General features: G+C 50.9%; 1 protein-coding gene across 5 annotated transcripts in view; it reads left to right on the top strand.

Annotated features, from left to right (window-relative positions):
* Nucleotides 1-25017, top strand: part of AK8 (adenylate kinase 8) — a 155530-nt gene that overhangs the window by 17554 nt on the left and 112959 nt on the right. For all 5 annotated transcript variants that reach the window (XM_008005849.3, XM_008005846.3, XM_008005845.3 and 2 more), the window contains one exon: nt 7245-7313. In XM_008005849.3, coding sequence (XP_008004040.2) covers nt 7245-7313 — 69 coding nt within the window. The remainder of the gene's footprint in view (nt 1-7244; nt 7314-25017) is intronic.

Raw genomic sequence — 25017 nt, 5'->3', positions numbered from 1 at the left:
GACCTACGGGAGCCCACCCGGGAAGCTGCCTGCTGTGCCAGGCTTGCAGGAAGCCAGGCTGCATTCTCCTCCAATAGTCCAGGAAGCTGAACTAAGTCACCCCTATAACCACCTATCCCAAATGACCAGGGCATCATGAATAACTGGCAGTGTCTCTAGTTTTTGTTCCTGCTTCCAACCTAGGACCAGCCAGAGAAAGCCAAATGTGCTCCCCTGTCCAGTCCTGTGGAATGCCCACCTCTAGAGAGACGCCTCCAGCTCCCCAGCAGCAGCCTCCAGCAGGCATGCCTGGAGCCTTCCCTTTCCTCTAGAACTCTCCCTGTCCTCTCCCTGCCTTCGAGTCCGCCAGATGTGAACGATGCTGGCCGACTCCCTTGCCCCAGCAAGCTCTGAGTAAACAGCCTTGGCTTGTCTCCTTTGGGTGGTCTTCATTTATTTCCACACCCCAAAGATAAGGGCCGTTTTTTAGTAAACGCGTAGGGACACATGATACACCTAGAAGTCTCACTGAGGATTCCACCAGGGCCCAGCCAGGGTTAGAAATCTCCCTGAGGAGACGGTATTCTATGGCTCCTGGGCCCTCTCTGGCTCGGGCCCCTCCCTCACTCGACCATCAGGGACATGTGATGCTTCTGGGTCCAGGCCAGGCTGGAAGAGACGTTCGATGCCCTGAAGATGCTGGCTGTCACTGGACACCAGCCAAGGTCATTGACTGGTGACTGGCTCCCCTGAGTGATTTTGTCTAGATGCTGACCCCACAGCTCTTCCTGGAGGGGATTAGGGACCCAAAGACATGGTGAGAGCCATTGAGATGAATGTCAAAGTGGCCCGAGTCCTCTCACTGAACACCGTGAAAGGGACGTGGTTTCCAGTAATACTGCAGAAACCCCCACCTTTTCTTCCCACAGTAGTGGCTCTAGCACCTTCTCCACAGGCCCGTTCCCCTGAAACGCTGGTCCTGGGACCCCAGCCCAAGGCCACCTTTGCCTCCCGTTCTTCTTATTTATTAAGTTAATTAATTCATCTTTTTGGCCAAGTCTTTTTTCTTTCATCTGCTTTCTCTGGCCTTATCTCTAAGCCCACAATCTGACTCAACATCATAAACACCACAAAAAGGCTCAGGTGAGGAAGACCCGGGGCGAGGAGGAGGAGTTGGGGGGGGACAGGGAGAGGCAGGGAGGAGAAGGGAGGAGAGGGGGGAGTCAGGGGAGGCCACTGAGGAGCCACTCTCAGGTGCTAATCCTGTACTTATGAGCCTTAAATTTCTACTGTTTAAGAAAAAAAAAAAAAAGTCTGGCTGGGTGCAGTGGCTCACACCTATAATCCCAGCACTTTGGGAGGCTGAGGCGGGAGGATCGCCACTTTTCTTTTTTTTCTCTGTCTCTACAAAAAAGAAAAGAAAATTTAGCTAGGCATGGACGCCTGTAGTCCCTGCTGCCCAGGAGGCTGAGCCTGGGAGGTCGAGGCTGCAGTGAGCCATGATAGATCCACTGCACTCCAGCCTGGATGACAGAGTGAGACCCTGTCTCAGAGAAAGGAAACAACATGAGCCCTCATCCTACCTCTGTCTGCACACAAGAAACATAGTCCCCTCCAAAGAGTTCTGAGGATTTCTGGGAAATAGCCCACAGATGTTGCTTCTGAGTCCTGCTGGGTGTCTGCCTCACTTCTGGCCACTCCATCTCCAGCTGGCCTTGCTGCTCTCATTTCTGGAGGCTGAACTGAGACACGGTGGGAACGCCCTCAGTCTCTCTCTCCCTTTCCGGAGTCAACCACTCCAGGCAGCGGCGTGGAGCGGGCCTTTTTTGAAGGCTTTGGGTAGAGGAGGTGACTGCAGCCCAGGGAAGCCGGAGCACCAGGCTCTGTCGCTCCTTTGAAAATTCCCTGGCCTTTGTCCAGTTCAGGGTTTCTTTTGCTGCCACCTTCTTCCATGCGCCTGCTGGGTGCCACGCTGTGAGGTCTGCTCTCTTCCTTTGAAGCCTCTTCTCCTCTCCTCTCCCTCCTCTTGTCTCTGGTCCCCCAAGCCTCCCCCTCCCAGACTCTAGGAGGCAGTTCCTGCTGTCTCCTAACCTGCTCTCACAGCTCCGAGCAGCAGCTGTAACTTTGGAATGGCAATTGTCTTTAAAGGAGGTTCTGTCAGTTCTGAGGGGAGCTCAAGTCCGACTACTGGGTTTCCCTCCTCTGCCAGGAGAAGCCCCTTTATGGAGAAGTGGGGTGTGTCACCTGTTCCCCTCCCTGCTTTACTTCCCAAGCTACACTGTAGCTCAAAATGCCCACAACTTCTGAGCAGACATCACTCACCATGGTGACACAGGGACATTAGGGTCCCTGAGAGTGGGGCCTGGAGGTGGGACAGGGAGATGCAGGCTCATGTCATCGTAGTGTGAGAAAGCCCACTGGGGAGAAGTCAGGTGGTGCCCCAGGGACAGAGCCAGGGTTGGCACCTGCGCACTTGGCTGCCTCAGAACCGCAAAACAGCGGGGCGGCACCTTGGAGGGCTAGGAGGTCAGCCAGTCTGCCCCCGGGCCTGGAAAGCCACCAAAGCTGCACTGGGTGCTGGAAGGAAAAGAGAAAAATCCAAATTGCAGCAAACGCAGCCTGTCCTGCCCTTAAGTGCATGGCAGCAGCATGGAAGCAGCTAGTTGGGTGCTGCGGTGCCACTGAGCAGGGAGACCCGGGGCCAGGGGCCTGAGTGGGGGCTGAGCCTTCTCTGTGGCCAGGAGCAGCATCACTGCACTCTGTCAGCTTCTCCCTGATTCTCCCCAAACGCCAGGCTTTGGGGGCTGGGTGGGAGAGCATCACAGCGCTCTGCAAGGAGGGAGGCTGATTCCTGCTAAGACAGTTTGGCAGGGCTTCGAGAAGCAGCTCCTGAAAGCCCTGCTACTGACATGACACATCAAAGCTGGTGTGGAGACAGCACAGTGGTGGGGAGTGGCGGGGGGCGCTCAGGAGTAGCTGCGCTCAAAGCCGCCGGCCTATCCCCTGCTGCGCAGGCTGCAGGGGGCGCTGTGTCCCACTGAGACTGGCCGCCTTTCAGCTGGTGCTCTTTGACTGGCTGGCACCCTCTGTGACCTGGTTGGCACCCTCCTCTGCGTCCTGTACCTGTTTGAACACTGCCTCCTGAATGGGTGTTGTCAGGGAGGGCAGAGGAATCTGGGAAAAACAGCCCCAGGATGGATACTGGCTGTGCCTGGGGTTGGGAGAGGACCTGAGGGGCTGGGAAAGGATGAAAGGGGATGGGAGGGGAGAGGATGAGACAGAGGGGAGATGCAGAGGGAAGGGACAGTGCTGCTTCCTGCCCACTGCCTCCCTTGCCAGCCTGGGGAAGCTCCCCAGGAGACTTGGGGGAAACGGGCACTGGCGGAAGGACACCCTCCCTCTCTAGCAGCTGTCCCCAGACCCCGGGGCCCCGTGTGGGTGGGCTCATGCCAGTGGTTCTCCCGGTGTGATGCCCTGACCAGCAGCATCCGTGTCACTTGAAAACTTGCTACAAATGCACATTCTCAGCTCTATCCCAGAGCTACCGAATCAGAGCTCCCGGGGTGGGGCCCAGCAATTTGTGTTTCCAGAAGCTTTGCCAGCATTCTGTTGCACAATCAAGCTGAGAACCACTGGCTTAGGGAAGAAGGGTGGGTGTAGGGGGCGATAGGATAAGGACACAGGGCTGTGTCAGCAGATGTTGGAGCCAGGGACTGGATGCTGGCTCGCCTCCTTCTTGCCTCTGTGGTCTCCTTTTTTCTCTGTGCACCATCCATTCGTTCTGTCTCCCTCTTGCTCTCGGTCTTGACTTTGGCTGTCTACCTCGTAGAAACATGGTGGCCCCATGACTTTCAAGCGAACACATTCATCCAGTTCCCAGCAGAGGTGCCCCTCCCTCATTCTCTCACAGTCTGCCCTTTTTTCTTCCCATTCCCCATCCCTGGAAAAGCCAGTCTGCGGCTGGGTCTGGCTTCTCTCTTTCCCTTTGTGCTGGTTTCATTCCATTCCACGCCCATCATGCCCGTGAAGTGGCTGCTGCAGCTCCTGCTCTTACATTTTCTCAGCTTCTGATCTGGTGGAAAGCAGGGGTTCTTGCCCCTAATGATTGCACTGATGTCCTGGGCCTGACTTTCATTGGCTGGGACTGGGTCCCAGGCAGCCTCTCAATCAATCACAGTGGCCAGGAGTGGAGTATGCGGATTGGCTTGGGCCAGTCAGGGCCCTCCTCTGGATCTGAGGATGGACTTGAGCACACCCAGACCATACAGGCAGAAGGGCAGGAGGGTGACTCCTCTTTGGGACTCCTCTTTGGGAGCCTGTGTTACTGTAAGTGGAGTGTAGATAGCACACAGTTGTTACACAAAGCGAAGAATGGAATGCTTGGCCCAGTGCCTGGCACTAGCATGTTCTCAACAAGCACTAGCCGAAGTGATTTGTGATTGCTACTTGTTGAATGAATTAAGTTTCATTAGTTCATCAGTCAGCAGGGCTTCCTGTATCCTTGACACCATTTGGTGCTGGGGCAGTCGTCTGCTGGTCAATATTTAACAACCAGCGCTGGGGGCAGGATGGGGAGTCCTTATTGTAGCCTCTGCCATTTCTATGGTGTCGACACTCCCACTGTGGCCAATTTTGTTACCAACATGAGGTCACTGACCATGGACTTGGGAAGAGATGGACATCGAGGGTGCTCAGGGGGCAGTGATTGCCACAGTGCTGAGCCCTTGCTGAGGGCCAGCAATGCCCCACGCTTGTCACATGTATCATTTCATTTAACCGCTACAGAAACTCTTTGAAACATGTTATCTTTGGCCCATTTACAAATGAGGAAACTGAGGCTTAGAGCATTAAAGCCACTCATCCAGGTCACTCAGTGGGCAGCCAGGGTGCAGACCACAAGCAGCTGAGTCCCCAGAGGACCCCCCTGGGGCCAGATTTCCCCCACTTCCACCCGGTTCTCCTCCTGAAGCCGGCATTAACTTCCCCCACTCAGCATTAACTTCCCCCAATCAGGATCCCATGCCCGCCCTCCCTGCTCTCCCTCCAGGGCCTGTCTCCCCTCCCCCCACCTCCCATCCCCACCATAAGCCAGTTACCCTGAATGCCTGGGTTCCTGAGGACATCCCCTCCCTTTACCCTCATATGCCCAGGTCCAGCCTGCTCTTGTCAGGAACCCATTCAAATAGCCCAAGGAAAAAGCAGGCAGGAGGCTGCCTCATGAGAATGCAGGAGAGCATCTGAATGTGTAGGAACTGAGCCCCTGCAGGGACTGTCCGCCCCACCCAGCTGCCGTCTCTCCAGGTCCTTCCTGTCAGTTGTTCAGTGTTTGGGCTGACCTAAGCCAGTTCACTGAGCACAGACAATATTAAATTTGGGGTAGAAAAATGGCAAACCTCACTAGTTAGAGGTGGTTGAGGGCTATCCATTCTCCCCACCCTCACCACCAGGACATAATAGAGCAAAGCCTGGACACGCTCTGCCATGCACAGGGCCCTTAGGAAAATACCCTTGCGAGTCAGCAGGCCCCAGCGGGTTCACGCAGCCTGCTGGAGTGGCTCTGTGATGGCCTAGCTCTGCCCCCTTAGGTGCGTCACCCCGAGCCTGGGGGTCTCGAGCCTCAGGGTCTGGTGGTCACCCCGAGCCCTCACAAACGTTGGTTCTAAATATAAAGATCTAGATGTTTGTCTAGCTCACTGGAATGTTGCCAGGGTCACCACCAGCCCCAGGACACTGAGAGATTAGGAACAGGTGCTCATCCACCTGGGCTGCCTGGCCCCACGTCAGCACCTTCCCGCTTAGACAAAGGAGTGTAAGGTGGATTTCCCCTGCCCTCACCCCCTCAGCTGGGCACTTTTGTGTGAACCCAACTGCACACCTGGGCAGCCAGCTGTGGCCGAGGGCTATGGCCAGCCCCAGACAGAAGCCCCTCCTTGCCATTCCTGGGAGGCTGGTTTTGCCCTGATGTTGAGATGTGTGGTTTGGGGCTGGCCTGGGAGTCTCCCGTGGCAGAATGTTTGGGGGACTGGGAAGGACTCTCAGCTCTCAGTGACCCCAGGGCAAGGGGACTCTTGGGAGAGGGTTTTCCGGGGGCCTTGGCCCTGGGGCGTTTGAGGCTTTGTACGTTAGATCAAACTTGATTATAAAAAGTGGAGTATGGATGCTGGTCAGAAAGTTCAGAAGAGAGAAGGCAGAAGGAAGGCAGCCTCCAGCTGCCTCCCCTCGCTCACCCATCTGGGCTTGTCTGTCACTCCCATGCCAGGCTCTGGGTAGACTGGCATGAGTTCAAGCCCTGCTTTCTGCTCCCTGGCGGTATAACCCTAGAGAAGTGGCTTCACCTCTCTGAGGCTCAGCTTCCTCCTCTATGAAAAGGGTGACAGAGGTACAGATGGCACAGAGTTGTTACACAGAGCGGAGGATGGAGTGCTTGGCCCAGGGCCTGGCACATAGCATATGCTTAACACACGCTAGCCATCGTGACTGCTACTTGTTGAATGAATCAAGGAATTTGAAGTTTCATTATGGCCGACAGGGCTTCCCATATCCTAGACACCCTTTGGTGCTGGGGCAGTGGTCTGCTGGTCAACATTTAACAACCAGCACTGGGTAGGGTGGGGAGTCCTTATTGTACGTAGCCTTTGCCATTTCTGTGGTATAGACACTCCCACCGTGGCCAATTTTGTTACCAACATGAGGTCACTGACCGTGGACTTGGGAAGAGATGGACACACTCGCCTCTGCTGGGTCTTGGAGCCAATCCCCTCCCACCTGCCACTGTCTGGGGTCCAGAGTCAGTAGGACACTGTCCCTTTCCTCGAAGAGCTTTACAACTTACTGGGGACACAGCCACATGGGCGGGCCATTAGAATGTGTGGTGGTTAGTGCAGTGAGAGTTCTCCATCCAGGACGATGGAGCACGGGAAGTAGCACCAGCCTGGCCTGGGAGGATCTGGCAGGGCTTCCTGCAGGCGGCAGTTGGGGCTGAGGCTCTGAGGGAGCCCAGGAGTTATTCAGGTGGAGGTGGGCGAGGGCATGTTGGGGCTTGGGCACAGTATAAGGTGAGTACACGTGTGAGGGAGGTCCTCAGAGATGCTGGGGGTAGAAGAGAGTTCAAGGAAGGGGGTGCAGTGGGTGGAGGAAGAGCAGGGCCCGGTGGTGGCCAGAGCTTTCCCGAGGCCAGGGCGTTGGTGAGGGGTGTGTGCTGGTCTGTGTCCTGAGCTGCAGGATGCAGGTTCAGGCCATCATTCTGTGTGTCCTTTTTCCTTCAGACAATTCCCAGCGCGCTGCTCGTCCAGCTGATTCAGGAACGCCTGGCTGAAGAGGATTGCGTCAAGCGGGTAAGACTCCAGTGAGCTGGGGTTTTCAGTGCCAAGATAAAGGGGAGGGTGAAGGGCGTGTGTTCATCTCCAAGACCAGAGATGACCAGAGGCATGAGAGAAGGTAAGGCAGGCAAACGGGAGCTCCGTGAAGGTCAGTCTACAGACATGGATTTTGCTTTTGTCAAAGGAAAAGGAAGAGTGTGGAATTCGTTGTATCGGTCAAGGTTCCCGTAGGAAATAGCCAGCCCACCCAGAGGGGTCACAGGAAAGCATTTAATGACAGGACAGTCGCAGAAGCGTGGGAGGGTAAGGCAACCGGCGAGTGATGGCGAGGCGCCAGGGACTGGCATCAGCAGGAGACAGAATTAGGGGTACCCCAGACTCTCACCTCCCGTCCTTTGATCTCCTGCCAGATCCAGTGAAGCCAAAGGGTAGGAATCCAGGTGAGCAATACACTGAGGCCGGCCTCCCGGGGCACGAGGAGAGTGGAGAGGGCAGGGGAGGGCTCAGGAGGACAGCAGCGTAGCACCTGTCTACTGGGCACTGATGGGCACCACAGAAGGGCTTTGCACACCGACTCGTGTGTCCTCACAGGAACCCTATTAGGTCGCGTCATTACTTCTCTCTTTTTATTTTATTTTATTGTATATATGTACATATGTATGTTTGAGACAGGGTCTCACTCTGTCACCGAGGCTGGAGTGCAGTGGTGCGATCTCAGCTCACTGCAACCTCCGCTTCCCAGGTTCAAGCTATTCTCCTGCCTCATCCTCCTGAGTAGCTGGGATCACAGGCCTGTGCCACCATCCCCTGCTAATTTTTTGTATTTTTTAGTAGAGATGAGGTTTCACCATGTTAGCCAGGATGGTCTTGATCTCCTGACCTCGTGATCCGCCCGCCTCGACCTCCTAAAGTGCTGGGATTACTGGCGTGAGCCACTGCGCCTGGCCTAAGTTTTATATTTTTAATAGAGACAGAATTTCACCATGTTGGCCAGGCTGGTCTGGAATTCCTGACCTCAAGTGATCCGCCCGCCTCGGCCTCCCAAAGTGCTGAGATTACAGGCATGAGCCACCATGCCCAGCCCCTGTTGTTTTTACTCTCTGTCAATCAGATGTGATAATTTGTATTGAACTATTGTCAGGGTCACTGAATCTTCCCTTTATTTTTTTATTCCACTATTGAGCTTGTCCTGTGAATTTTTTATTGCATCGATCCTTTCTGCCTTCTGTGTCTTTGCTGAGACTCTGTCTCTCCATGTGTTTACCAGTTGGAACTTTCTTGTAATAGTTGCTTTTGAGTCTTCATCCGCTAATTCCAGCATCTGAGTTATGGGGTGGTAACATCTGTATCTGCTCTCATGTGAGTAGAGATGTTCCTGGTTCTCCCTGCGCTAAGTAATTTTGAATCCTGGACATTTTAAATATTGTTATGAGGCTCTGGGTCTTGTTTAAATCCTATGGCAAATGTCATTTTTTTGCCTAAGGAGATGACTGATTCAGTTGGGTTCAGGTTGCATGTTCCAACCAGGCTTCTCAGGGTGTGGTTTCCATGTCAGTCCTGTGTTCAACCCCTTTGCAGTGCCGTGCAGTGACTGACTGTGCAGCTCTGTGCTGCGCGCATATCACCCAGGGGCACCTGGGGACTTGGCAGTGAGCTGGTCACAGTTCACGTCTCAGTGTCTCTGAAATGCCGTTTAGGGTCAGGCCCACACGCGCACAGCTTGTGGGTGAGCCTTTGATCTCATCAAACGCTGTGTTTAGTTACTTCCCTGAGCTCCCCTCTCTGGCATCTCCCAGTAATTCCTAGTTCCCCGGTGCTCCTCTTTTTGGTATTTTGGCCAGGAAACTGAGGTTTTATTTATCCTGCTCTGCCACTCACTTCCTGAGACTGCACCCATGACCAGGGTCAAGTGGTGGGAGGACAAGAGAGGAAGGATTGACCGGGCTTTGCCCTGTTCTCTTGGGACTGGAGAAGGGTCCCCTCTTTCAGTGTTTCAGGTACCTGCAGGCCCCTTTGACACAGCCGTGCCACCACGGCCAACGCAGGACTGCCTGGAGGCAGGAGTGTGAGAAAACAGAGGAAAGAAAAACCCCACAGAGGCACCCCCACTCTGAGTGCTAGGAGCCCCTTTTCCCACTCCCCTCCCAGCTCACTCTTCTCCCATCTGCTGCCCACCTTCAGCCTTCAGGTTGCCTTAAGACCACGCCAGGAGATACTGGTTTGGTGGTATTTAGGATTCTAGTCTTTTCCCCCAACTTGCCTACTACTGGATAACTTTCTGAGTCCTTGAATAGCTGCCCCGTGTGTTTTATGCATGTATTACAGCTACTTTCACTGGGGGTGACAAGGGGGGTGGTGCACATTTCATGTCTCCCAGAATTGGAAATTGTGTCCTTTTAAAATATATATATATGCACATACAGACTCTCTCTCTCTCTCCATCTGTCTCTCACTTGAATGTATTAGGACCAGGCCGGGCATGGTGGCTCACGCCTGTAATCCCAGCACTTTGGGAGGCCAAGGCAGGAGGATTGCTTGAGGCCAGGAGTTCTAGACCAGCCTGGTCAACATAGCAAAACCCCGTCTCTACTAAAAATACAAAAAATTGGCTGGGCGTGGTGGCCCATGCCTGTAGTCCCAGTACTTTGGGAGGCCAAGGCGGGCGGATCACCTGAGGTCAGGAGTTCAAGACCAGCCTGGCCAACATGGCGAAACCCTGTCTCTACTAAAAATACAAAAATTAGCTGGGCATGGTAGTGGGCACCTGTAGTCCCAGCTACTTGAGAGGCTGAGGCAGGGACAATCGCTTGAACCCAGGAGGCAGAGGTTGCAGTGAGCCGAGATGGCACCATTGCAGTCCAGCCTGGGTGACAGAGCAAGACTCTGTCTCAAAAAAATAAATAAAAAATAAATAAATAAAAATTAGCTGGGCATGGTGGCACATGCCTGTAATCCCATTTACTTGGGAGGCTGAGGTGGGAGAATCGCTTTAACCCAGGAGGTGGAGGTTACAGTGAGCTGACATCATGCCACTGTGCTCCAGCCTGGGTGACAGAGTGAGACCCTGTCTCAAAAAAAAAAAAAAAAAAGGTATTATGGTTGAATGCAGTGGTTCATGCCTGTAATCCCAGCACTTTGGGAGGCTGAGGCAGGAGGATCGCTTAAGCCCAGGAGTTCAAGACCAGCCTGGCCAATGTGGCAAAACCCTGTCTCTACTAAATACACAAAAAATTTGATGGGCATGGTGGCATGCACTGGTAATCCCAGCTACTCGGGAGGCTGAGGCAGGAGAATCGCTTGAGCCTGGGAGGAGGAGGTTGCAGTGAACCAACATGCATCTCGGCACTCCAGCCTGAGTGACAGAGCAAGACCCTGTCTCAAAAATATATATATATTGATTGGGAAGTCCCAAATCTGAAGCAGTACCCAGGAATCTTCCCAGCATGCTGGTGTTGGAGTAGCAGTTCTCACGAGCTTGTTCTGCATGGCCCTCAGCCATGGGATCTACATCACAAACACGCTGCAGGCCGGGCTGCAACGCTGACTCTGAACAGTGTGTTTACATCTGACCTCAAATTGTTCACTGTGAGTGGATGGTCTTCTGCCCAGGTGTAGGCAGATATCCAGAGCCCAGAGGCTGTTCTAAATCAGGGGTGGACACATGTTTTCTGAAAAGACTGGAGAGACACTCGTCGAGGCTTTGCAGGCTATACGGCCTCTATCACAACGACCAGCTCTGATGTAATACAAAGGCAGCCATACACAACACAGACACGAAAGGACATGGCTGTGCTTAGAAAGAATTTTATCTTAGAAGCAGGCCGTCCGATTTGGCCCGGGTGCTGTAGCTTGCCAACCCCTGTTCTAAGTAACACTTTCACATCGATCACAAAAACGTATCTGTCCTTTCTCTTGAGCTCTCAATAGGAAGCAAACTTCCAGCCGGGCGCGGTGGCTCACACCTGTAATCCCAGCACTTTGGGAGGCTGAGACAGGCAGATCATGAGGTCAGGAGATTGAGACCATCCTGGCTAACACGGTGAAACCTCGTCCCTACTAAAAATACAAAAAAACTAGCCAGGTACAGTGGCACGTGCCTGTAGTCCCAGCTACTCGGGAGGCTGAGGTAGGAGAATCGCTTGAACCTGGGAGCCAGATGTTCCAGTGAGCCAAGATCGCGCTACTGCACTCCAGCCTGAGCAACAGAGCAAGACTCCATCTCAAGAAAGAAAAAAAAAAAAGGCAAACTTCCACCTTCCAGGAGTGTTAGAAGAAAGGCCAGCTTCACCACAGACTTTGATTTTCACTAAGTTCCCTTCCAGTCACCCGACTTCCAAGCTCCGTGGCTTGATTCTGCATTTCCAGTTGAGTGCCCCCTGCAGGCCCTGAGTTGTTTTCACTGCTAGGACCCTTCCCCACACCCGAGACCCTCCTCCTCAGCACCCCCCACTTCTAGCAAGATGATGTTGCCTGCCTTGGGCTCACCATTTGCAATTGGACACAGAGTCAAACATGACCAAGGCAAGGCAGATGGTGAGAAGGGTTGTGATGGAAAAACCATGGCCAGGAGAGTCAAGTTATTCCTGAAGTCTCTAGTGAAGGGGACTGGAGTGGACTGTGGAGGGGCCGTCTTAGGCTGGAGGGAATGGCAGCCAAAGTGAGGCAGGGACCAGAAAACCCAGCCCTTTACTCCAACTTCACACTCTTAACTCGGAGTGTCCAACCTCACGGGAACTTTTCCTAAAACTGACCCATCGGTCGGTCACTATGTTTAAGGTTTCCCACCTCTTTTCTCTAGGACATGCCAAACAATCTTTTGGCAGAGAATTAAAGGGGAGGGAAAGATGGCCCGAGTGACTGGAAATGGGCCAGCATTTTCCCATACAAAATGCTGTGTGCCTTAATCCATTATTTCTTATGCATTTGCCAAGTTGGATTAGATTCTTGCATAGCAGATCACCAGGCTGGAAGCATTCAAGGGAGTCTTCCTTTCTTCTCTTCAGTCTTCTTTTTTTTTTTTTTTTGAAACAGGGTGTTGCTCTGTCGCCCAGGCTGGAGTGCAATGGCACAGTCATGGCTCGCTGCAGCCTCAACCTCCTGGGCTCATGCTATCCTCCCACCTCAGCTTCCTGAGTGGCCGGGACTACAGGCACGTGCCACCATGCCCGTCTATTTTTCATTTTTATTTTGTGTGAGACCTGGTCTCCCAAGTGTTGCCCAGGCTGATCTTAAACTGGGCTGAAGTGGTTTTCCTGCCTCAGCTTCCTGAGGAGCTGGGGCCACAGGCATGCACCACCTTGCCTGGCTAATTTTTATATTTTTTGTAGCGACAGGGTCTCACCATGTTGCCCAGGCTGGTCTCAAACTCCTGGGCTCAAGTGATCCACATGTCTTGGCCTCCTGAAATGCTGGGATTATAGGCATGAGCCACCGTGCCTGGCTCTCTTTGATCTTTAAGGCTAAGCCGTTTTCTCTTTTTCATCATGATAGCTACTCGTCAAATTTGGTCAAATATAGGGGGGTGGTACTTCTTTGGCTTAAGTTGCCCAGGACTGGACACCCTCAGCAGGGGTGGGGGCTGTCTGTGAAAGCACAGCTGGATACGGTCTTAGCCATCAGGCGGTGTTTCAAATTCAATATGCCAAGAGTTCCTGGAACCAGGACTCTCAGTGTGATGAGCATTCGTTCTAAGCACACAGGAAGGGAGAAATTGTGTAGTTCCTATCCTCAGGAATAACATGCACCTAAAAAATGTAGCCTGCTCATGAGCCACCATCACCACCCTTGGCAAACGAAAGGCCCAGTGGAGATGGCGCCACAGTCTGTCTCAGTCAGCAAAGGCAGCAGGACTTCCCTGTGCCTGGTGGTGGAAGACCTGCCTTTCCCTTTTCAGATTTCCTTTGAAGAGGCTATGATCCCCAAACCACCTGTGACCCAGGAACTCGAGCAGGAACTGCTGTGTCCGGGCCGCTCTTCCCCCGGCCCTCTCTCCTGGTCAAGAGTGTTTGCTTCAACCAGCTGCCTTGGTGCAGCGGAAGCCGGGAGCTGGCCTGCTGACCACTGCAGAAGTCTCTGGGGTCCAGGCAGGCAGGAGGGCAAGACAGGCCCAGAGCCTCTGCTCCAGCTCTCCATCTCACCCCAGGAGAAGCTAGAGACCTGAACTGAGCATGCGTCTGAGCCTGGCATCAGGCACCCAGCAGCTTCTCCAGCTTCATGGGACCCTACATGGTCAATGTTACTGTTATTGTGCCCATTTTATAGCTGCAGGGCCTGAGGCATGCCCAGAGCCACACAGTGGGAAGCAGCAGGGCTGGCCAGGGTGGACCAGACATGTGGTACACAGGACCAGCGCTGTGACCCAGGGGCTCCAGGGCTGTGCCGTGCAGCCTGGGACAGAAGCTCAAAGGCTGGGCAAAGCCTACCTACTCCCTGTCATGTTTTGTGTCATTCACAGGCCCCCATGTGTCCCCATGCCACCTGATATGTTCCTCAACTGGAGTCACGACCAAAAGCCTTGTCATGGTTTGTTGGCCTACCTGGCTCCCCAGCCAGTGTTTCCTAAAAGTGTTCATTCATTCATTCATTCACTCATTCATTCATCCATTCATCTATTCTCGTATGCAACAATCACTTTGCTAAGCACAGGGGCCAAAGCAGTGAACAAGAAAGTTAAACGTCTTGCTGTTAAGAAACAGAAGTTCTAGTCATGGAGAGACAGACAGTGTGAACCAGATAAACAAGCAAAGGTGTTACATCAGCTAGAGGTGGATCTGAACTTCATAGCGGGAAGAGAGGCTTGGCATGGGGCCAAGGCGTCTGTGGGGCCCTCTGCCCCATCCACCCCACACAACCACTGCAGAAGGCCCAGGGTGGGTGTCTGGATACCACTGAGCAACTCTTGAAGTCTCTCTCCTTTCCAACCTCAAAACATACGGAGCAGTACTATTTCATGTAAGTAATTTTTGCAAGTTACAGCATTCCGATGGAAATGCTTCTGGTGGGTAAGCATTCTGGATTCTAGGTGGAAATCTAGAATCCAGAGATGCAGGGCCTCAGGGTGGGCTGCCAACAATCGTCTGCGTGTCCCACTGGCTACGTGCACCCCCTTGAAGCCGCACTGCGCTTCTTCCCCGTTCCAGAATCTAACAAGGCTGCACAGTTTTCACACAGGATCCACCGGGCCTGGACAGGTTGGTTTCCGTGATTTTTAAAAAAATCTCTACCTCACTGAGTGATAGTTTCTGGGTAAAATATGGTGATTCTCTCTGTGATTGCAGCTGGATGTCCCAAACGTGCCCTCAGTGATCTAGAATAGCCTTTCCTTTTTTTTTTTTTTTTTTTTTTGAGACAGTCTCATTCTGTTGCCCACGCTGTAATGCAGTGGCATGGTCTTGGCTCACTGCAACCTCCGCCTCCCAGGTTCAAGCAATTCTCCTGCCTCAGCCTCCTGAGTAGCTGCGATTACAGGCGTCCGCCACCACACTGGGTAATTTTTTGTATTTTTAGTAGAGATGGGGTTTCACCCCGTTGGTCAGGCTGGTCTCGAACTCCTGACTTCCAAGTGATCCCCTCGCCTCGGCCTCCCAAAGTGCTGGGATTACAGGTGTGAGCCACTGCACCCGGCCTAGAATAGTCTTTCAAATGCGCATTCAACTTCTGTGAATTCTTCCTGAACTTATTTAAAAGCTTGGTCTGCATAACCTGTTTGCATAGTGCACCTGCAGTGTGGACAGAGTACAAGACCATGCATCCCAATTCACCATCATAAAAATGATGATATCTGTCGTTAATACTATAAATTAAAATCTCAATTATGATTGACATCGGTATTAGTTGCATTACGCTATATGTGATTATATTGTATTATAAATAATACATTGACTATATGAGTATTTATAATGTGTGTTATTATTGTGATTATTTTGATGATGGTGGTAGCTGTCGCCTACACGCCTGGTTTGGCATGTTATCTGCTACGTGACATTTCAGGTGCACCTTGCACTATGCAAGAGGCTGCAATTATATTCTGGGTGACTCCCCTTGACTGGGAGTGTAGCATCGGCGGCAGGACTGTGTGCTGTGGAGTCCTTACAGTAGCCCTGCAGAGGTGGCACTCTTGTCTACCCTATTTCACAGATGCAGAATCCAGGCCCTGAAGAGGTTGTGTATCTTGCTGAAGATCCCACAGTTAAGTCTCAGAACCAAGATGCAAACACGGTGTTGTACTATTGGCCACTCTGTTCTTGTTTCAAAGGTTGCATCTCAAAAAGGCAGTGAGTGTTATTTTGGTGAGAGCTTCACTTCCTTCCTTAGGCCTCAGTTTTCCCATCAATACAATCATGGGGTTGGACTTGAGCATGGAAATCCCTTCTAGCCTTATAGTTCTGTGATTCTGATCATGTCCACGCTGTTGTTACCTGCAGAGTAAAGAAATATCTCCTTCAATTTGTTTTAAACTTTCTTCTAACCTTCAAGGGGCATCCAGTGCCTTTTCATCTCTTCCCACTGGAGACAGGATTTCAAGAGTAAGAGGTTAGGCTTCTAATTATGTGCTTTGGTTGTGCAAAAACAAAACAAACCCTCATCCAAAATAAACAGGCTTTCTTGCTTTTAGGGAGAAAAATGACACATATGCATATTCATTTATATGGTAATTATTATTATTTAGCTACACAGGGACTAGAATTGGTAATTTAGAGCATAAAAAGAATGCAGGGAATAGTGTTCAGGGAAAAATAACGCAATCATAACCCATCAGGATTCTGTATTAATGCAGGGGAGTGGTTTCTTTTTCTTCTTTTTTTCTTTTTTTTTTTTGGTCTAATGCAATCTCTTTGAAGAATTTTTTTTTTTTTTGAAGTGACCATCAAATGCATTAGAGAAAGAAAAATTAGCACTCTGTATTGGAACAATCAAAAGGCGTTGTTGGCTCTACCTGTTGGATTCCCATTAGCCATTTGTTAGGGACAATCAAGAGAATGTGCCCGAATCTTCAGACTACCCCTGTAGGGCAAAGAAAAGGCAAGACATAAGGCAGTAAGTTCTGGAAACTTGGAGGGAAAGGCTCAGTACCAAAGAGATTCTAAATTTTACCTTGCCCATAGTCACCATTTGTGCTCCATTTTCTTTAAATTGCTAAGAATCCCTCTCCTTTATTTGGAACCTGATCCATCTCCCCACAGCTACCCTGGTTTCTTCCTAATCCTTTCTTCACATTGCTGCTGGAAGGATGGCTTTTTAAAGAATGAAGGAATTTATTTCATAACCACGATATATTCATTCCTATGGTTCCAAAGGCACCGAAGTCCCCCGTCACTCCTGTTCCTTAGCCACCCAGTTTCCTTCCCTGGAGGCAACTGGTGTTCACACTTTCCTGAAAGTGCACCCTTCTGAGGATGATTTTAAACATAGAGAAACATTTGTTATTTTAAAATAAATGTGGTTGTGACCCTCCACTGCTTCCGGGAGCCCTGTGTGTCCTGGGCCTGCCTGCGGCTCAGCTTCATCCCTGGACTTCTCTCATATACCTGTTCAGTACCCGCCACCTTTCCCCAGCTCAACCTGCACCCACCTTGCTCAGGCCTGTGTGTGCAGCTGGCAGACCCTAATTGCATTAGGCCGTTCTTGCAATGCCATAAAGAAATACCTGAGACTGAGTAATTTATAAAGAAAAGACGTTTAATTGGCTCACAATTCCGCAGGCTGTATGGGAAGCATTGTGCTGGCATCTGCTCAGCTTTGGGGAGGCCTTAGGAAGTTTCCCATCATGGCAGAAGGTGTAGGGGGAGCAGGCACATCACATGGCCAGAGCAGGAGCAAGATAGAGAGAGTGGGAGGGGGAGGCGCCACACACTTTTAAGCAACCAGATCTTGTGAGAACTCACTATTGTGAAGACAGCACCAAACCATGAGTCTGGTTTGGTGCCCCCATGATTCAAACACTTCCCACCAGGCTCCACATCTAACAATGGGGATTACATTTTAATGTGAGATTTGGGTGGGAACACATATCCAAACTATATCACTAAGCAACTCTCAATGATTTCCTACCCCCTTGTGTCCATGCCTATGTAATCCCCTCCCCTTGAGTGGGAGCAGGACCAGCTGAATATGCAAAGGTGAGGGGATGTCACTCCTGTGCTACATTACTTTATGTAAGAATGTGCTTTAGCAGACCAGAGAGAGATCCTCCTTGCTGGCATGATGAAGTATGCAGCCATGTTGGAGAAGCCCACATGACTGGTCTCTACGAACTGCAGTGGCCTCCAGCTCCCAGCAAGCAAGAAACCAGAGCCCTCAGTCATATGGCAGCAGGGAAATGGATCCTGTCGACAATCCAGATGATCTGGGAAGAGGGTTCTCCCTCAGTCAAGCCTCCAGATGAGAACACAGCCCAGTCAACACCTTGACTGCAGCCTTTGAGACTGAATAGATGACCCAGCTGAGCTGTGCTTAGACTCCTGCCCCTTGGAAACCATATGATAATAATTGTATTGTCTAAAGTCGCTAAGATTGTTATGCAGCAATAGAAAAGGAATACGCAGTGCTCTTAACCCCAACCCTTAGCTAGAAAACTGCTCTCATTCCTCAGCCTTAGCTTCAAGTCACTTCTTCAGGGAGGCCTCCCCTGACCTTGTCCAGCCCCACATGAGGCCGACCTGCCTGTTATACGTGCTCACAGCATTCTGCTCTCCCACTCTGCACTGTCATAGTTAGAAATGAAGATCTTTCGTGTGGTACCTGTCATAGACTCCATGCTGGGTAAATACTTATAGGATGAATGAATGAATCAATCAATCAGTTAGTCAATCAACGAGTCAATCAGTGAATCAATGAATGCCATTTGGAGAATTCCCCAGTTCTGCACCACCGTGGCAGTGAATTCCTATCCCAACATGCTTGTGGCCCAAGGAGGGAAAGGTGTTTAAAATCCACCAACTCTATCCAGTCATATCCGAATGTCCTAATAATGGTTTCAACACCAGGAACACATCTGTCTTCAGGCTTCTCTGGGGAGATTGTTTTGGCCAGTATGCTAGCTTTGTTTTCTGTGAATTTTGGATCTGTTTAGCGACTTCTTCCTTGTATTCTAAAATTATTTCCATCATTAATGCTTTCAAGTTTCCTGTTTGGCCTTGGACTCCTGCACCTTGAGAAAGTTCAAGCGCTGCACCCTAAGGCTAGAGGTGCCCCCGTGGGACCCCGGATTCAAGTTTTTGAGAACCAGTCTTCCAAGCTGATCTCCTGTGCCAGGAGATTTTCTTGTCTCCTCCTCCTTTATTCCTGCAATCAACTGTAACAAGAATCAAGCACCAGGGTGCTTGATTTTAAAACATTAACTAAATGTGTAACATGAAAGTGATCACGCCTGGTGGATGAATCCCAGTTTGTCTCATCAATGTCTTTTAAAAAGCCATCTACAGAAATCATCCCACCAAAACCTCTTATGAAAAGGGAAACTGAGGCCCAGATGGAGGAAGGAATTTGGTTGATGTCCCACAGGCCGGGTCAGTGTGGCATTTTACAGGCCACCATGCAGAGGCTCCTGGCTCCCTGACTGGCAGGTCAGGTTTCAGCTGGACTTGGTAAGCTTGTGCCAGGCCTTATGACAAAGGCATTTCTATGTCACCAGCAGCAGACATTTGGAATATCACAGACTGGAAAATATCTGGCAGATAAAAAAAGAAATGTTTTCGCGTACGGATGCCACCCCCACGCTGCTGCAGGGGCAAAGGGAAGACTTGTGCCCAATTATGACGGCTCGTCATGTGCGGAGAATTTTATTATTCATCAAAAGGCAGAGGCCTTCCCGCACCGGGAATGTGATTTTTATGGGCTGCACATGTGGCTTGTGCTCATATCTGCTGACCTGAGCCGTCCCTCAAATATCTGGGCTGGCAGACAGCAGCGAGGGACACTCAGACAGGGACTGGTGTGGACAGCCTGCTCGGGCTGCAGTGCTTTTCTGCGTAGAGCGCCCTGTAATTCATAGACAAGCAGCATGGCCTTAGGTGCTGCGGCGCATGTCCTGAAGTAACAGCTGTCTCGCTGTCTCTGATTAAATGAGACGATCCAAGCATAGCGGTTAGCACTGTGCCAGGCCCGGAGGTCCACTTAGAGTTAAGATGTTTTTTACATGCTAGATGACCTGGGTGAAGGCCATTTGAGGATCCCTTATGAGTAGAAGTCCACTGCTTCTTCATACCTGGCTTTGTGTTAGACAACAGTCCTGGACACTTTCTGGGTGGGTTTATGATCTGCCAGCAACATCACAGTGTACTTTTTGTTTGGTGCTATCTCGGCTCACTGCAAACTCCGCCTCCAGGGTTCAAGTGATTCTCCCACCTCAGCCTCCCAAGTAGCTGGGATTGCAAGTGTGTGCCACCACAACTGGCTAATTTTGTATTTTTAGTAGAGACGGGGTTTCACCATGTTGACCAGGCTGGTCTCGATCTCCTGACCTCAGGTGATCCACCTGCCTCAGCCACCCAGATTCCTGGGATTATAGGCGTGAGCCACCACGCCTGGCCTGTGGTACACTTTTGAAACCACAACTCAAGTGAGTTCTATTACATCCCCATACCTGCGTGGATGAGAGTGAGCAGACTTTTCGGTGTAGTGCCTGAGGAAAAAAAATCAATGAAATTTCGCAGCCAGCTGCAGCCTGCCTTCCTCATGCCTGTTCACTTGCCTTGGTTTGTGTGTGCGTGTGTGTGTGTGTGTGTGTGTGTTTCCACTTGGGATTGAGTCCCACCACTCTGGAGGTTAGGAATGGTTCGAAAGGTTGCCAAGCGCGAGTGTAATGCAGAAAGCCAAGCATGTGGGATGCTCGGTTCACTCCTTTGGAAATGGAGCTGGGCCGTGAGGGAAGGACCTTCAGTGTGACTGAAGCAGGAATTTGCTTTCTTGATGCTTGCTTTGGTTTGAATGTTCATCCCCTCCAAAGCTCATGTTGAACTTTAATCCCCAATGTGGCAGCATTGAGAGTCACAGTACTGCCTTTAAGAGGTGATTGGGGCCGGGCTCAGTGGCTTACGCCTGTAATCCCAGCACTGTGGGAGGCCGAGGCAGGCAGATCACCTGAGATCAGGAGTTCGAGACCAGCCTGAGCAACATGGCGAAACCCCATCTCTACTAAAAATTAAAAAATTAGCCGGGCGTGCTGGTGGGCACCTGTAATCTCAGCTACTTGGGAGGCTGAGGCAAGAAGTTGGCTTGAACCTGCGAGGCAGAGGTTGCAGTGAGCCGAGATCACGCCACTGCGCTCCAGCCTGGGTGACAGAGCAAGGCTCCATCCCCCTTGCAAAAAAAAATGTTTTCTTTACAATTTACACAGTTTCAGTATTCTGTCATAAGCAGCAAAAAATGGACTAAGAGAGTGCTCAACTGGTGGGCGGTGCCTCCTCAGTCTGCATTGTGTTCACAGCGTCTCCTCTTTCTTCTTCCTTAACTGTGAGGCTCACAGCCCCTGCGGAGTCAAAGCCACACTGTGACTAACAAAAGCTAGGCCCGCTGCGTCCCCCCTGGTGCTGCTGAGCAGGAGCCTACGGAGGGATGCTGCCCCCATCCGCATCCTGCTAATGCATTCTAGACATTGCCTCTTATTCCCCAGCACCTCTTCGAGAAGTCTTCCTTATTCTCTCATCAAAAGCAAAGGAAGGAAACATGGAGCCTGTCCACTAGGACCCATGAGCAGTTAAATGGGATATGAACAAGTCTCTGCTTCAGTGTGTTAAAGGAATGTTACCTTGCCCCATGACTCATTGAGCCTGTGATCATGTTACAGTAAAGACAAGGAAGAAGGACAATGAAGGCCCAAGGTAAGCCCAGACACAGTTGGTGAAGAGCAGAAATGGTCCATCAAGATAAGGGTACACATTGGCCGGACGTGGTGGCTCATGCCTGTAATTCCAGCTGTGGGAGGCCTAGGTGGGTGGATCTTTTGAGGTCAGGAGTTCGAGACCAGCCTGGCCAACATGGTGAAACCCTGTGTCTAGTAAAAATACAAAAAATTAGCCGGGCGAGGTGGCGGGCGCCTGTAGTCCCAGCTACTCAGGAGGCTGAGGCAGGAGAATCACTTGAACCCAGGAGGCGGAGGTTGCAATGAGCCGAGATCACGCCACTGCACTCTCCATCTAGGTGACAGATGGAGACTCGATCTCAACAACAACAACAAAAAATAAGGTACACAAAATGCTCAGCTAGCATTTACTGGCACCTGATATGTGCCGAATACCACGTCACACTGTGATGCATTTTCCCATTGAAACGGCACGACTGTCCTATGATGTTTTTCAACAGCTAAGACTCCTGGGGCACCTTCTGTGTACCAGCAAATGTTCTAGGTGGCTCAAAACAGAGGGCTGGCAGGAGCAGGCAGGTTCCAAGAGCTGCTGTCATTCTACGGATGAGGCCGTAGCACAGGAGCCCCACCCACTGACCCAAAGGAAGGATAAATACATTACCTAAAAGAAAAACTGACCTTCTCGAAATGCATCAGGTTCCAAATGTCTGCTTCTGCATTATCTTCCTTCTGGAGCTAAAGAAAGAATGCCATCATCAGATGCAACACTTGGACCATTCTGTTGAACCTTGACCATGTCCGCAGATCCCTGGAGTCAGGTCTCTGATGCACGTGGGAAGCAAGTTCAGGCCCTCAGCCCTGAAAGTGACTGTACCAGCTGGGGGTGTTTTCTTTACTGTAAACAAAATGCAAAATTCTTTTTTGTGTTCCCAGGTTGACTCCTCTTAGAGCTCATGTAATATCATGGAAACTTGGTTCTTTCACTATAAGTGGGGAGAGGATGTAGCACACTTTTGACTGTGGAACCAAAAGTTTAGAATTTACATGTTGGATTTCTGTAGTCTTTTTTTCCTCCTCTTTGGTCATAGATTTATGCTTTCCTGCCCATAACATGAGTCAGTATTTTATAGTGGAAACGGTAACGGAGTGGAGGAGCTAGATGCTGGTCCATAGAACCACCAGCTGTTTGTTTTATTTCTCCTTGTGGTGTCATTGGGCTGGCATTAATTACACCGCTTTCATCCCACTGACAGTAGGAACACAGGATTTTCTTGCCATTGTTTTGACACTCACGGGTTTATAGATGTCACTTGCCTCCTCCAAGGAGTGCGGTTTTATTGATCCACAGCTCTGCTGAGGCCCTAACTGTGTGTTCCTCAAATACAGATACAGTTAGGTTTGCAGAGGATTGGAAGGGCAGGTCTGAGTTCCACTCAGGAAACTTATGGCCCGCATCACAGTGAGGCAGGGCTTCTGAGGGCTTGGTGAGGTGCCGGGCAGAGCACAGTGATCAGTGATCACATCCCCCACGCCCCCTTATTTGTGGGTGTTTCTGTAAGAGACCCTGATGCTGAGGCTGTGGTTAGTTGGTTGGTGTGATGCGGGCTTGTTAAGGGCACATGTTGACCACGTGTCTGTATACAGAGCCACAGCACTCCATGTGGAGAGGAACGCGCGTTCCGATATGCTCTGTGGGTGCGTGATGCCTCAGATGATCCCTCTCACTGCAGTAGAAGAGGAAAAAGAGATGATCAGATGCAGGACAGGGCCTGAGGTTTGAGCAGAAGCAAGTGGACCTTGGAGCAGGAGAGAGTATTGGAGAGGTACGGAGATGCTGGGAACGGGACTGGACCCGGAAGCACCGACCACATCACTCTTCTCTTCGCAGGCTGAGCAGAGAGTCAGAGGTGCCAGGTCTGCTCCTGAGAGCTAGCAGGGCATCCACAGCAGAAGGGCAGAGCAGAAGGGGGCCAATTCCACATTCTCCCATTCTTTTTTTTTTTTTTTGAGACGGAGTCTCACTCTGTCACCCAGGCTGGAGTGCAGTGGCGCCATCTTGGCTCACTGCAACCTCTGCCTCCTGGATTCAAGTGATTCTCCTGCCTCAGCCTCCCGAGTAGCTGGGACTACAGGCGTGTACCACCACACCCAGCTAATTTTTGTATTTTTAGTAGAGATGGGGTTTCACCATGTTGGCCAGGATGGTCTCGATCTCTTGACCTCACGATCCGCCTGCCTCGGCCTCCCAAAGTGCTGGGATTATAGGCGTGAATCACCATGCCTGGCCCATTCTCCCATTCTTAGGCTGAGTTTGGTCTGTTTTTCAAATGAGTTGTCAACTATGAATAGCCTGTGTATGCCAGGAGACATTTATTAAGCATCTACTGTCTGCCAGACATTGTACCACCACTTTAGGTACATTGTTGCATGTAACCCTAAACACTATGAAGTGCAGACACTATTTTCATCATTCCTGTTATACAGATAAGGAAACAGTCATGTGGGTTAGAGGATGAGCAAACTCCCCTCAGGGAGGGCTGCTGGCCGAGTGATGGCAAATGGCGTGAGCCCACCTTGGGGCGAATCACAGTAGCTGTCAACTCACTAGACCCCCGCATTCTAATTGAAATGTGTCTGTCCCAGCTGGGTGTGGTGGCGCACCTATAATCCCAGCACTTTGGGAGGCCGAGGCAGGAGGATGATTTGAGGCCAGGAGTTTGAGAGCAGCCTGGGCGATATAGCGAGACCCCAGTTTCAAAAAAAGAGAAATGTGCCTGCCCCAAGTCCTCCTTAATTAAAGATCTTCCCTCAGTTCATATCTGGAATGCCATTTGCTCCCGTTTTCCCGAGATTTGCCTTTTCAAACAATTTTTTTATATTCAGTTCTACAAACTTAAGTAGGACTCTTTGGAAGTAGGTAGAGAAAAAGATCGTTCACCTTTCTCAAAATTATAATGATAAGATTAGTTAACTTTGGGTCATTTCTTTGTTGCCAGGCGCTACACTTGTTTTGTTGTTTGTTTTTTCAGAGGTGGAGTCCACTCTGTCACCCAGGCTGGAGTGCAGTGGCACAATTATAGCTCCCTGCAGCCTCGAACTCTTGGACTCAAGTGATCCTTCCATCTCAGCCTCCCGAGTAGCTGGGACTACAGGTGCATGTCACTGTGCCCGGCTAACTTTTTTTTTTTTTTTGAGATGGAGTTTTGCTCTTGTTGCCCAGGCTGGAGTGCAATGGCATGATCCCAGCTCACCGCAACCTCCACCTCCCAGGTTCAAGCAATTCTCCTGCCTCAGCCTCCCAAGTAGCTGGGATTACAGTCATGTGCCACCATGCCCAGCTAATTTTGTATTTTTAGTAGACACGGGGTTTCTCCATGTTGATCAGGCTGGTCTCGAACTCTCAGCCTCAGGTGGTCCACCCACCTTGGCCTCCTAAAGGGCAGGGGTTATAGGCGTGAGCCACTGCACCTGGCCTAATTTTTTACTTTTTTTGTAGAAGTGGGGTCTCACTGTGTTGTCCAGGTTAGTCTAGAACTTCTGGCCTCAAGCAGTCCTCCCACCTTGGCCTCCTAAAGTGCTCTTAATGGGCATGAGCCACAGTGCCTGGCCTGTTTGTTTATAATCCTCGTTTAATTTTTTCATCAACAGTGAGAGATTTTGATTATTCCCATTGTGCAGAGGAGAGTGAGGCCAGAGGGGATGAAGTGACTGGTTGAAAGTCACACACTGGCTGTGGCACAGGTCGTCTGGTTCCAAAGCCACTGCTTTCCGCCATCACAATAAACGGATCCTTTCCAGGACTAATCTTGTTTCTAGAGAGGTGGCTCTACATCACAGACGTGGTCTAAAGTGTTTGAGGGGAAGGGGCCCTGGGTGCTGGGTTATCCATGTCCGTTACTTTCATCTGAAGCACAT

This window comes from Chlorocebus sabaeus, chromosome 12 (assembly GCF_047675955.1).
Source record: "Chlorocebus sabaeus isolate Y175 chromosome 12, mChlSab1.0.hap1, whole genome shotgun sequence".
Lineage (NCBI taxonomy): Eukaryota > Metazoa > Chordata > Mammalia > Primates > Cercopithecidae > Chlorocebus > Chlorocebus sabaeus.
This window is presented reverse-complemented; position numbering and strand designations above follow the sequence as displayed.